The sequence below is a fragment of the Gallinula chloropus genome (genome assembly GCF_964237585.1).
Source record: "Gallinula chloropus genome assembly, chromosome: 5".
Taxonomy (NCBI): domain Eukaryota; kingdom Metazoa; phylum Chordata; class Aves; order Gruiformes; family Rallidae; genus Gallinula; species Gallinula chloropus.
In genome coordinates, this window is record NC_140090.1 from 40,459,742 (window position 1) to 40,473,736 (window position 13,995).

At 49.2% G+C, this 13,995-nt stretch overlaps 1 protein-coding gene across 1 annotated transcript; it reads left to right on the forward strand.

Annotated features, from left to right (window-relative positions):
* The first annotated feature begins 1,614 nt into the window (after nt 1-1,614).
* On the forward strand, nt 1,615-8,589 carry NABP1 (nucleic acid binding protein 1). The gene is made up of 6 exons (XM_084265271.1): nt 1,615-1,800; nt 1,902-2,040; nt 5,048-5,119; nt 6,470-6,542; nt 6,814-6,874; nt 8,376-8,589. The coding sequence occupies exons 1-6, from the start codon at nt 1,710-1,712 to the stop codon at nt 8,561-8,563; spliced, it is 624 nt and encodes a 207-aa protein (XP_084121397.1). The 5' UTR covers nt 1,615-1,709; the 3' UTR covers nt 8,564-8,589.
* The last annotated feature ends 5,406 nt before the right edge of the window (nt 8,590-13,995 follow it).

A 13,995-nucleotide genomic window follows, 5' to 3' on the forward strand; every position in this document is an offset into this window, starting at 1 on the left:
AGATAAAAGTATTTTTGTCCAACCTTTACCAGGGATGCTGTCACTCCTAGAGTTTGGTTTGAATTCTTTCCAAGTGGCTAAATTAAAGCCGTCCACATACTGCCATACACGCAATCGCTCTGAAGGTGGTTTTAGCATTACCAGATTACAAAGCCAGTCAGGATAAAGGCCACAGGAGGAGTCTCTCATCATCCACCCCCCCGCCCCCGAATCTGTGCTGACTGGAGGATATGGGACAGAAGGGGATTGAGCTCTCAGGGGCTTTAACAAATTCTTCTGTGGCTCCTGCTGCCTTCCTCTCAGATTCTTGCAAACAGCACATTTTATTCTGAGCACCGAGTTACACACGGCAGGGCCGATCTGCTGCTCGCGGATAAACATTGCACAATGTTTGTTGGCCCAGAGCTCCGGTGTGGCAGAGCGTGTGGCCAAGCATTTCACAACGGCTGTCATCTGTGGGTCTCTGCTTGCAGAAATAGAAGGGGAAAGCCCAACCTGCTAAGCCTGGCTCCGCAAAGAGAGAAACAAAGCACAGGCACGCTGCTCTGCCGCCTTTACCAAGGGGGAGAGCTGAATTACAGAGCCATCTTCACCTCTTCGGGCTGATCTGTGGCAGGGAACTATTTTCCCCGAACTCTCCAGTCAAGCGTGTCACGAGATTGCGGGGGCTCGTTGCTTGGCCACCACCTCCCCCTGGAGGTGCTGCTCCACCTCCTCCTGCTGACCCTGGCGTTTTGGGCACAGCACGGTACCGGGTAACCCTAAGGCTTCCCCTGCGCCCTCTTTAACACCAGCTCCGGGAGTGTCACAGGGTGGTGCAGCCCCGCAGAGCTGCGGAGCACCGCGCAGCGCCGCCGCCGTCCGGCCCCTCCCCTCAGCCATCGGCCATGTCTGCTGGGCGGAGACCAGGGCCAGCAGCCCCCAGGGAGTTGCAGAAGCCTCCCCTAGCCCCTGTTCTAACGGACACACACTTCTCCAGGGCGTGTGGCTTTTTGTCTCCGGGAAGGCGGTTAGAACCCCCGGAAGCCCCTACGACAGGGCAGCTCTCGGTGCTACAATGGAGCTTAAAATGGCGCCAGAAGGAGGAGGCGAAGCGCTTCCTAACGCCCCTTTGCTCTGCTGCGCACGGGGCGCTGCAGTGCCATTCCCCGCAGGGGGAGAAGCAAGCGATTGAGCCGAAGAAGAGAGCGCGGCGCAGCAGCCACAGTCCGGGACAGCCCCGGCCCGACCGGCCCCGCCCGCAAGCCCAGCACCAGGGTCTGTCCCGGCCGCGTCCGGGGAAGAAGATGGCCGCGGCACGGCCCAATCAGCGCTCGGTACCGCCACGCTCCTGCCTGTCGCCCAGTCCCGGCGCTCCGCGTACCCAAGACAGCTCCATTCAGCACCATCCCCCCCCGCCGGGCGCCTGCAGTGGTCCCGCCCGGTCGGTATAAAAGGAAGCGCAGCGCACATGTGTGCCTCAGTGCCGGCGGGAGCGGGGCGAGTTGTTTGTGCTTTGTGGTGTCGGTGCTGTCGGTCGGGAGAGGAGGCGGTGGGGGTCGGCCGTGCCGCACAGTCGTTGCGCAGCCCTCGGTGCTCGTGTCCCAGTGCCCAGTGAGGGCTGCCGGTGCCCCCCGGCCCGGCCCTGCCCTGCCGTCGCCGCTGCTGCTCCCCCGCGGCATGCGGGCTCGGTTCTCCCCACCAGCCCTGCCCCTTGCGCCGGCCGCAGCATGAGCGCGGCGAGTGATACATACCTCCTCATAAAAGACATAAAACCCGGACTGAAAAACTTAAATGTCATCTTTATTGTGCTGGAGATCGGTAAGTGGCGGCCGGCACGCCCCACCCCCGGGCCGCCCAGGCGTGTCCCGCGCAGGGGTAGCCGTGCCCCGGCCCCCCCTGAGCCGCGCTTCTCCCCACAGGGCGAGTCACCAAGACGAAGGACGGGCACGAGGTGAGGTCCTGCAAAGTGGCGGACAAGACGGGCAGCATCACCATCTCCGTGTGGGACGAGATCGGCGGCCTCATCCAGCCGGGGGACATCATCCGCCTGACCAAAGGGTGCGTATGGGCCCGGGCCCGCCGCCCCACCCCGCTCTGGTCCTCTCTCGGGCAGCGCCGGCCCGGCTCGGCTCGGTGGGAGCCCTTTGTCCCGCAGGAGGAGGCGTGGGCTGCCAGCTGGCTCGGCACCCTCCCGAGAGGTTGCGATGGCACCGGTGCCCCGTTACCGAGGCAGCCGCCCGAGGCCACCAGTGCCCCACCTTTCTCCTCCCCGAGCGGGCCTGGCGGCAGCGTGCAGCCCAGTAAAGGGCCAGGAGGGGCGTATGTTTTTAACGAGGAGGAGGTGGTGAAGAGCCTTCCTTTGGCTTTAGGAAAGCTCCTTGGGAAATGCTTGGCTTAGGATGGGAGGGGACACAAGTCGGCCCTAGTCCGTAAGTCAGGCAGGGAAGTCAAAAGCATGTTCTTATTTTTACAGCCAATTCTTTAGCAGTCAGCTCCTTAATGAAGAGGAGGAAGTGATTAATGCCTCTCCTGGAGAAAAGCTGCTTCTCACCGCAGTAGGTTTAACAGCAGTGACAGGCAGAGGAGGACAACCTTTCCATTCCCACTCTCTGGATTCATGCCAGGGCTACGCTGCAGAGTGTGGTTGGTTAGGTGCAATTAATTTGTCTCTGAGACTGTTAAATTTCAAAAACAAAAACCCAGCCCCATGACAAACTTGGGTTTGTCAGCTGTGAGAGAATACGAGATTCAATTTGTCACTTAAATTGTCAATAGCAAAGCAAATAGTCCCTGCCCTTCAAGTTCATCGCACCAGTGAGGTTACACTTTTAAGGGTGTTACACTGATCCTTTGGCCTACAGCACCCCAGGAAATGGAGGAACTGCACTGTGTGTAAAGGTCCTTTTAATTTGTTTTTATGAAGAAGTAGGTGAAAGGTTGCTGTGTGGAGCTGCTCTTAAGTTGTTCATTTCAATGCAGTTCTCAGTTAATGGAGTGAAATCAGATGACCTCGCCACCAAAACTACAGCTGCTTCCTCCTATGTAAATGTCCTTTGGCAGGAAATGGGCTGACTCCTCCGCAGAGGTGGGTTTGGGGAAACCTGCCTGTCTGTGAGCCCTGCTTGGGTGGAACTACACCCGAGCTCTGGGCCTGCATAAAGCCCTGTGCTTACATCCCACTGAAACAAAAAACTGGTGATGCTGGCCAGCACTGTTACTACAGCTCACTGTGGTTCCGCTGGTGTTTCAGTGCCACGAACAGGAGGGTTGCTACATCCCTTTTGTGTCACAAAGCCAGTTTGGTTTGTATGAATTAAATTTGAGCTGATACCACTGTTCCTGGTGGGTGGGTAAGTCATGCGTTCGTTTACATGAATTGCCTGCTCGCTTGGGACTGCACAGTGAGTGAAGTGGCCAATGCTAAATACTGCTCTGGTTTGGATCTTGGCTTAGGAAAAATGCCCTAATGCTGGTGTGCGTGGTTCCCCAAACAAAATCTATGCCTTGTTCAAATGGGATTAATCTCAGTGTGGTGTTGCCATTGCAAGGCAGGTAAATTCCAGCTCTGTAGGCCAATCGACTTTTCAGTGTGGGATGCTCGCTGTTACAAGCAGAAAAGCTTAGCTAGGCCCCACATGTTAGCGTGTCTTTCTGCTGAATTTCAAGCTGTTAGACACATTTCTCTGCAGAAGCAGACACATTGCTGGATTTTTTGGTCGTTGGCCGATTGACCTATTCACAGGAAGTTGTTGCAGTTAATATTTGTGAATTGGAAGTTCATTCTGGAGTTTGGTGCTTTCTGGCTAGCTCTTTGAGACAAAAAATAATGCTTGTGTTAGGTGGAATATCTTTGGGCTGGAGGTTATCAGTCCTGTGGCTTGCTGGCTCTTGCCCCAGTGAAGGTATCTTTCCCCTTGTGCTCTGCAACAAAACCGTCGAACTAGCTGGCTATTGGAAATTAGGCATAGAGGGGAATCTTTAAAGTGACAGCATGAGGAAAGTGGAGATCATTAATCCTGCTTCTGGGTAGAAAACTCCTGAGATGGCCACTGTAACTGTAGGCACTAAGCTCTACTGCTTGGGCTGCAGTACAGAGAAGGTTCCTATTACGTTGTGGTCCTGTTCTGGCTTCCTGGTGCTGCTGTCTGTTGGAGGCCCTGTGTGCAGCCACATAGCTCGCAGTCTCAGCAGATAAGGCCAAGGGCAAAAGCTGGGTTAGTTATCTATGTTCCAGAGATAGACCAGGAGCATAAGGAAGTGGTGACTCGTACAGATTATCTGTGACTCCTGAGATCGCAATTCCTGGGGCTCATCATTCCTTCGCTACAAGATACGTGTGTTCCTGTTAACCCCCTTGCACTGCACCTGGGTTTCTGGTCTGTTTTCACTGTTGTGTTCAGATATGTGATACCCCTCACTGAAAGGCGCAGTTACGCAGAAAGTTTTGCATAAGTCAGATTCCAATGCCAGAAGTCACGAGCTGCTGTAAAGACTGGAGTTTACTTGTGCTGTCTGGTAAATGAATGTTTTCTGTGTTCAGAAATTATTTCATTGCATATTTATGTGTTGCTTGGAACTCGCACCTTGGAAAAAAAAAATCTGTTAAGGACCTACACTGAAAAAGTGTTTCCTATTATACATGCCCAAGATCAGTCTCTAAATTCTCTGTGAAGAACAGTAATTCTTGCTGGCTCCTACTGAAAGCAGAACTGAAACTTGTCACTGGATGGTAACATTTTGGTGAAATGTCTTGCCTTTGCAGGAACAGTCATAAGGGTTGTTCCAGCTGAGGGAAGAGCACCCATTTTCAGAATAATTGGCTGCTTTCCTGAACTGCCAAAGGAGGCAAGTGAGCTTCCAGTACCTTTTGCTAGAAGCAAAATAAGGAGATATATAAACTTCCAGTGCAGTGAAGTTAGCGTCCCTGGGAGTTGTTTTTAGTCCATTCATGCTGATAATGTAATATTTGTTAAATCTTGGGAGATAGCATGCTTCCACTTTCTTTTTCAACAGCGGTGTTTCTTACACGCTAAGAGACCGCTCTGCTTCTCCTTCCCTTGGCCAGGTATGCGTCTCTGTGGAAAGGATGCCTGACGCTCTATACGGGACGAGGTGGCGAGCTCCATAAAATTGGGGAGTAAGTATTGCATGTTTATACTTGTGTCCTCTTCTCAGCAGAGTGTCACAGTAAGTATGAGAAGTGGTGGTTCTTAGTAAATGGAAGCTAGGGCACCAAAAGTGTGTTGCCTGGTCATGGATAGGTACGGTACAGGCAACCGCAGTGTGTGTCGCTACGTGCTGTTGGGATAATGAGCTCTGACCCCCCTCTGGATCCTAGGTACACTGGGGAGAATTGCCCTCCGTTCTCAGCACAGGTCTGGGCTTTACCTAGAGGCGGGAAGATGGGATTCATGACAAGAGACTTAGTCTGCATTGTTTACCTAGGCCTCAGCTTGAATAACCACTTTATTTTGGTGTAAGCCTTGTGTGTATCAAGCTTGAGAGACAGGCTGTGCAAAGAAGGAAGTCAAAAGTAACCCTGGTGAATCATACCTAAGCAGAAGCAAGCCTCATTAAACCTTCTTTAAACTGCCCACAAGCTGAGGTGGCGATGATGACTCCTGGCTAAGTGCGTACTTGTCAAGCAACAGGAAAAACAGCAATGTTTCGTAACCAGAAGAGCGCTGCTGCTGTTGCACAGGGTGGTCATCAGGGAAGTGGGGCTGTGGGGTGGCCACCTCTCTCCTGGATGGTTCAGAAGTGTCCAGCGCTCAGCTGTATTTTGTGAGGAAGGGGGTCCTGGGGATTTTCTGTGGTGTAATGCCACAGCCTCAGCAGTGTCATGCAGTGGGCTTACTCTCCAGCAGGCTGGAGTGAGGTGAGTCCTCAGCTGGGTTGTGACTCCCAGCAGGGGATAGGAGCTCCACTTCTGCCTAGTGATTCCAATCTTCCCCTCTGCCGTAATTGCCATATGGTGAGTTGGTGGGCCTAGTCTTCCATAGGTCCCTTTAGTGGAAAAGGATGCTTTGAATTGCGTTCCCTGTTCTAGACCCCTCTGTGCTGTTGTGTTGGTGGGGCAGTCCTTTGCGTTGGGAGCATGTGGGGTGTTTTCCCTAGAAATGTAATGCAGTCAGAGTCTGGGAGTGGGCCAGGTGACTGCCTCTGGTGAGCTTGTGAGTGGGTGCTGAACAAGGGTGCAGCTGGAGGAGAGGCGAAGGGATCTCTTTCATCACGTTTTGTTTTCTCTAGGCCATTTACCTCCTAGAGTAAATGTATACTTGCCTCTGCTTGACTGAAACACCTTCACTGGGAAGATGTGACAGCTTCACCACGAGCCTGTTAAGGAATCAAGGACTTTTAATACTCTGAACAGTGGGGTCTGGATTAGTTACTTCTAGGTGGTGGGATATGTCGAGGATGTATGCTCTTTGAGTTGTGGTGTTAAAAAAAAGGCCTTAGAGCTTCCTCATAATCTTGATTTCTCCAGGTTCTGCATGGTATACTCAGAAGTGCCAAACTTCAGTGAACCCAACTCGGAACACATCGGGCAGAGCAAACTGGTATGTTAGACTTGTCTGAGGCTTCTGGCATAATGTGCTCTTTGTTCTGAATGCGTCATGCTAGGCTGTGATCAGATGTGACGCTTCTGGAAAAATGGACTTGAAGTGATAGACAGATAAAAAGGAGCCAATAATTAGAGTAGCAGATAAAATCCATGTGGAGCCACTGTAAGAATACAGGAAAGAAATGAGCCCCGTTCTGTAAAAATGTGCAATTTCTTCCTCTGATTCATGTGTTTTTTCTTCTTTTTATGTTTCTCTGAATGTACAGGGTGAACAGAATAATAGTTCTGCATCAAGTAATATGGGTTCTTGTACTTTTGGGCCACTGGGTAAGTTGCTTCCTTTTGTGAAAGGCTGAGAAACACCTAATGGGAATAAAAAGAACCTTACCTTGCTGAGGGTTCTCTGCTCTGGGACAGAAATGTACTTTGGGGCCTCAAACTTTGAAGCACGGAAGCGTCAGTACTTCCTGAATAATGGTTTCAGGGTTTCTTCCCTAGAAGTAGGGTCAGAATATTCAAGATGCCTGTATCGTGTAAAGGGACTTTGCCTAAATTGTTTTCCTACTTTTCAAAGAGTTTTTGTAGCACTTCAATTTGTGTTGGATTTTTTGTGGGGTTTGTTTGGTTTGTTTTTTTTATTTAAAAAAAATGCCAGAGACCTTGGCTTTAAAGATTACTTTATTCTTGTTGATCACCTTGGCTCTCCTGCCAAGTTAGCTCCCCTGAACAGAAGTAGTAGTAGTCTGAATTCCAATATTTGACATGGCTGGATCATTTTTTGATGCATTTAAAGACTGAAGCTTAAATAAGAAAATGCTTCAAAGACTTGAGTGGGTGTAAGCTGAGAGGAAACCTTACTTCTGGCCTGCGTAATGACACCCAGATGCAGTACCTGGTCGTGTATTGCTAAGCTCTGCTGGCAGATGATGTCAGACTGACCCATAAAAAGCTCTGTCACTTGAATTAAGTGACTGTCTGCTTCCTCTTTAGCAACTTGATTTTAACTTCTCTTATTTTACTTCTCTTACAAGCCCTTTCTGTTCCTTTGAAAGTGCTCTAAGCAAATGGGGGCAGTGCTTTCAGGCCAGCCTTTCCTCAGTGGTAGTAGGTGTTCAGCCCAGTTAGTGTGTAGGCACCTCTAGTTTCCCTGCTTCTGGTGATGGACAGCTTCATTTTCTCTGAGCTTGTGTGTTTGTTTTTTTTTTTTTGTCTGCCCACTTCTTGTGCAGTCTTTACATGCAACTATCCTGACTTTCCTTCTCTCCCTGTGCTTTCTTGCCATCGTTCTGTCTTTTCATCTCTGCCTCTCTTCCTACCAGCAAAACATGAGGAGTGGAGGCTCAAGTTCGTGAGGACTTGATGGTAGCTGAGTTGCTTCTGTGGCTGGGCTTCACGAGGCAGCTTTGTCTTTCCTTGAGCCTGGTAGTGGGGAATGGCACGAAAGCTTTGTGTAGCTTTGCTCTTCTTTATTTATCCTTGACTTCTGCTGCCCTGTTGTCTCTGGAATGTCTTGGTGTGTGACATACAAGATGACACATGTTTTGGAAAGCACCAGTCTGGTTTCATGAGATTGCAGTCTCTCTCCTGTGCAGAGAGTCAGCATGCAGCTCTTGCTTTAGTTGGAGGAGGGGACTGACGGGGGGAGTGGGTGGGTGGGTGGGTTGGGGAGTGCTGGGAGGGAAAGCTATGGTTTGGGGTCTCATGGTACCAGAAGGGCATCTCTTCCTTCTGGTTCTGCAATCTCCATGTTCCCTGTCTCTAAAGATGTGTCAGGGAGCAGTGATTCTGGTCAGTGGAACATGCGATAACCTTTTTTCTGTCTTTTTAGGAAATGGTTTACAAACTGGACCTGAATCAAGTGGATTTCCATTTACATATAATCACGGCCATGGTTATGCAGGTAGTGGGAGAGGCAATGGACGAGGACCTGTAAATCCATCACCAGCTAATTGCGTTCAGCCTCTTCCTCCTGCTGTCAGTAATGGGAGGGACCCACGCAGAGCCTTTAAAAGATGACTATGCCAAATGTGGTTGTACAGCTTGCTTAAACTCTACACTCTACTTGAACACTTCCTGCACTTTTATTTATAGTTAACTGTGAACCAGTTTGTCCTTTGTTGTTGTTTTTTACCTTTCGGTCTATGGAGCAAACTTGATGTGATCTATTCCTTGTTTTGCTTGGGGAAGCACAGTGAGTCTTCCCCGTAAATTAGGTGGGTAAGATGGGTATGAGAAAGGAAGGGTAACACGTTGAAGAGTCTCAATTAAAACTTGGTACCTTTTGCTAAATGGAAGGAAAACTTCAGTTACATGTATGTATATTTCTGTTCCTGTTGGTCAGCCATAGAGCCTTAAAAAGCCTGTTCTGTCCTGTGCTCGGTTATGTTGGCTTCCACTAGGGTTAATGAGAGCTCTTCATATTGTAAGAGGAAAGGGTCAAGAGCAAAGATACTCTGGTGAGCTGGGTGTCTTGGAATGAGTATGGCTTGTAAAAGCAATAAGTGTAAGGGAATGGTGGTGCCATCTAGTCATGTCTCCTAAATCAGATGAAAGCTGAAGACATGGTGAGTGTCATAAGCTTGGCTTCTGATTCCAAAAAGGTGTATGCTATTTAGAAAAAGTATCTGTAAACACAATTATCACTGTCAAGGAAGGTGACATGGATTTTTGCTTTGGATAGCAACTTGGATATTCGCTCTTGCTTTGTGCAACGTAGCAGGGGAGCAGGATCTAAATTCAGACAGCATTGCAGAACACGCTGTTTGTCACCACTCCTGGTGTAAATGCCCAGGGTTACATTGCAGGAGACTGAATGTCCAGGAAAGAACTGTTCAAATGCTGCATTACCTGTCTCTTCAACGAGGCTGCCTACTTCTCCTTCCTTCATTCACTTTTCCGAATTAATTCTGTATTAGATGAAGCTGTTATTTGTGGATTGCGGAGGTACTGGCCAAGCACACAGCTGTGCTGCTGATGCTGTTAAGCTGCTAAACTTTCCTTCCTCTGTTTTATATGACATACAAATTGTCCCTTAAAGAACTTAACCCCCACCACTGTCATCCCCTGGAAGAAAGTAGCTGTGGTTTTATTTCTGAGATCACAAATGCCTTGACTCTATCTGGGTAAGAGTCCAGTGCCATATTTCAGATCAGCTTCAAAAGTTACTTGGAAGGTGAGGTGTCATACTGGATTCGTCTGTTTAACTCTTCTTACAGCTGACCTCTCAAATAAAAGAAATTGCACTAACCATTTCAAAAACAAATCTAACGTTCTTTCTCTCAAGCCATAAAGACTTGATGACAAAAGGCTGTTCCCGAATTGCAAGTTGTCCCTGTGGTTGTTCACGTTAATTGAATCTGCTCCTGTGTCAGCAATGTTTACAAGTGACTTGCATTTGGTACTTTGCTTTTGGTTAGGCAGTTGTGATGATTTGTTGAGAATGGCTTCTTAACAGGCAGAGGTTCCTCATTTAGTCTGAAGTACTGAACCTGTTTTAAATGCAAGCAGCAGCAAGAACAAGCTTCTCAAGGGAGGTTTAGAGAGACCTGCGTGCCCATTTTGCCTCTGGTCTGGCATAGTGCTGCCATGATTCCCGCCTCCAGGTGGAACTGCCCACCCTTGCCTTGGACACAGAGGGTGGCATGCCTCCTGAGATCACCCCGGGCGCTGCTATGGACAGACAGCGGTAATTGGTAAACGGAAAGCACGCAATGACTTCTGGGGAAATGGCGTAAGGAGGCGATGTGTAACTCAGGGACTTTAAATTGCTTATGTATTTAAATAAGTCATGTATAGTGTATGGACAGCTTCTTGCACACTCTTGATTTAAGACTTGTGATATGCTTGTGGGAAGGGAGCCAAGAGGACTTGTAAATGTGTCAAGTATGTTTGATGTGATCCAGAAGTAACTGAGATGTAAGTAATGGTGTGAGAGGTGTGGTTTCCCATAGTGGCTGTAAAGGTACCTGTTGAACAGTGCAAGTGGTGGGATGGTGGGGTCTTCATCCTCACTGGCATGTCCCCACTGTGGATCTCAATCCTGATGGTCTTTTATCTACAGTATAAGGAAGGCTGAAATAGAGGGGTCCCTGTGTGGGTTTGTGCTGAGGTGCCTCATCTTTGTAGCTCTATGCATTTGAGTTTTTACTAAGCTAATAAACAGGATACTTGTTCACATGTTCCAAATAAAAAGTGATATAATTGCTGCTAAGTGGCTTAAGAATAAAAGCTTGCTGTCAAGTGGATGATTGATTTGCAGTTGGGAGGAAAACGGCAAGAGGCTGGTCTGCGTGTTTTCAAGGTTAGTAGTATTCCTGCTTCCCTTTTCTGATGTTGAAGCTGTTTCAGTTTATTAATGAATTTTTACTTCTTTGCAGGGAAGATCTGTGTCCTGAAAAGTCACGTGGACTTAAACATAATCGTAGTAACTTTCCAAGGTCTTCTGATCTTCCAGTGAACCTCAGACAAGAAACTTGTTTTCCTCCGAGGTGTCATTGTCAAGATCGCAAGCTCTCAGCTTGCAGAGGAGTCTGGGAGCCTGCCCTCTAGCCTGTGGATCCTGTGGGTGCACAGCGAGGCAGAGATGTGTTTTGCTCTGTAAACAAGCAGTTGTCATGAATTCCTTGAACACTGTAAGGCAGTTGGGTATTAGGGAGTCTCATCACAGATGGCTTCCCAAGGTGTAAAGGTAAGGCTCCTGCTAGGGTACCCTCACTTCAGGTAGTACAGATTGCCAAAGGGGAAAAAAAAGCCTCTGGGACATGTTCATGTCCTGACACAAAGTACATACTGCTACTGTGCGGTTGAGCAGTGCCAATACACTGAGTCATGAGGGCCCTGGCTCTTGCCGCCCCCTACATGGCAGGCTGCAGCGGTGTGATGCACCGCTTGGCTGTATGTCTGCGGCAGCCTTCCACGTGTTCCTTCTCTCTGTCCCCTGCGGGAATCTTGCCTTCATCCCAACAGTGGGAAAGCATCCCTGTACTGTGAAGCACTGTCCTAACCTTGGCTGTGCATCAGCCATGCACTCTGTGTCCACACATAGAACAGGCCTGTGCTGTAAGAACAAATCTGTATGCTGGATCCAGACGCGATGTCTAATCACTGCTTTAGCCACTCATTTAATTAGCTCTGACCTTTATTTGAAAGGGGGTGGGTTGTGGCCCTGTGTGCTGCTCTTCAGCATCTTGCATGTCTGTGTCCAACCCCTCCCCCCCCCCCCCCCCCCCCCCGCCCAAGACTTTGCAGCTAGTGCTGCTTGTGCAGCAGTGCTGCAGGCCCCATGAATTGCCTTTACTCTGCCAGTGCTGTCTATGCAGCCCACACCTCAGCAGTGTGGCAGGGAGTCAGCAGTGTTGCATCAGCAAGCATGTGGGACGCTGGCTGGATGCTCTTCACTGCAGCCTGTCAGGGCGTCAGGCTTTTCATTTGTGGCAATGCTTGTGTTTTGCCAATGACCTGCTGTGCTGAGGTCATCCTCTGCATCTCGCATCCCTGTGCTCAGAGCAAAGGGCCCCTTCCTGTTCTGCAAGGGAGTTTTCATAAGCTGTTCCCCAATGCTTTGTTAGGACTAGGAATTAGTAAAAGTTACAGGGTGTGAAGTGTTTCTAGGGAAATTTCCCAGGCTGCTTTGTGGCCTGTGTGTTCTGAGGTGCCAATTGTTCCCCAGCCCCTCTCCGATGTCCACAGATGGGCCCTTTCAGGCACGCTGTTTATTCCTGCCCCTTGAGCAAAGCAATTCATTGCACTGCCAAGTGTGGTCTCTGGCAGTGCTTTCTGTGGGGTATGAGGAGGTGCACTGCCATCTCCCTGCAGCCCTTGCAGGCAGCTAAGTCCTGAGCTAGAGCCAGTGGATTTGGGGAGTTCCCCCTCGGTCCAGTGCAGGTTACCCATGAGGTTGTGGCTCTGCGAGACCAGAGCATGGGGATCCCTATGAACCCCTGGCCAGCCTGGGCTGTGTCCCCTCTTGGGCTAGGCTGGAGCGTCCCCTAGGGCAGGGTTCAGCGGTGGGCTGGTTGGCGCAGTCAGAGGCTGGCCAAGGACTCTGTGTGAGTGCTGGTACAGGCACAGCCCCTGCTCCAGGCTGCTGTGCTCGCTTAGCCTTTTTTGGGGGTTCAGGATGCTGGTTTTGGGGATCTCAGAGAGGCTGGGGCTGCCTTGGCCACTTGGGTGGTTCTTTGGTCATGTCGGAATGTCCCCAGTGCCTGATCAGGTCTGCGTGGGGAGAGACAGTTGCTTAGGGCCCTGGAAAGGACCAGACTGTAGAGGGCTGGGCGCCTGACTGATTTAGCAGCCTCCATGCTGACGCGCTTTTGTTTGCTTCTGTGTAACTAGGGGGATTAGAGCTGGCTGAAGGGGAGGACCGCTCACCGGGACACTGCTTCAACTAAATCGAAACAGAAAAGAGCTGTTGTGTTCCCTCTGGAACAAACCTCAAACCTGGGGTCGTTGCCTGAAATCTGAGATTGAAGTTTTTGGCAAAGCCCTTCAGGAATTCCTTCAGAAATGTAGTTTCTGACTTCAGCCTTAATCATGCTGCTAATTCCTTTCTTCTTGATTCCATAGAATTTGAAAATGTTATGGCTCTTTATAAGGATTATGGGTTTTTTTTAATCTATTCCATGATGGACATTTGTGTGTGTATATAACATGCATAAACATACACAGTGTCTTGTAATAGGGATGGAAAAAATTAATCCTAAACAAGCTGTTGACTAAACTACAAAGGATAGAGTTCAAAGGGATTAGAAAAAAGTTTGAAAGCAACTAAGGGGAACACTTAAGGACTTCATTTAGCTTTTTAATTTCTCTAAATTGCTGATTATTTTTTTTTCTTGGGAAGAAAACAATCCAATTAGAAGAGCTTCATCTAAAACTGCCAACCCACCCCCCAGCTGATAAAGAGTGTCTGGATTTGTACATTTCCTAGGGAGGAGGATTAGTGAAGGAGTAAAAAGATCAGGCTTTTGCTCAGAAAAGAAAATCCTTGTGCTGTAAATGTACCTTCAGAGCTAAATGCTTCCTTGCCATACAAGTTTAAATGGGATGGTACCGGCTCCGGAGTGTGGAGAACCCAAAGCAGTGCAATTGCTGTGACACTGCTACGTGTTACAAATTGACATATGGGAGACAAAATCAGGGTGTTGCATCATTAACTGAGACTCCACAGGAATGTTGTCATCTGTTGTAGTGTATCAGCAGAGCCCTCTACCAAGTTACCTTTGGGTTCTTGGCCAGAGAAGGAAAGACACTTCATGTGCATTGTCATTTTCGAAGATGGCTATTGAGGAAGCTGGGAACCTCTGTTGTGCGCCCCATAGGGGTGGTTGGGAGATCCCACCTGCTTCAAGCATGAGTTGGATCAGGTCCTTTGCAAGCAGTAGGTTCTTGTCTGTAAAACTAGGGTAACATGGCAGGGCAGATCTATCAGGTGCTATATTCATGATTTA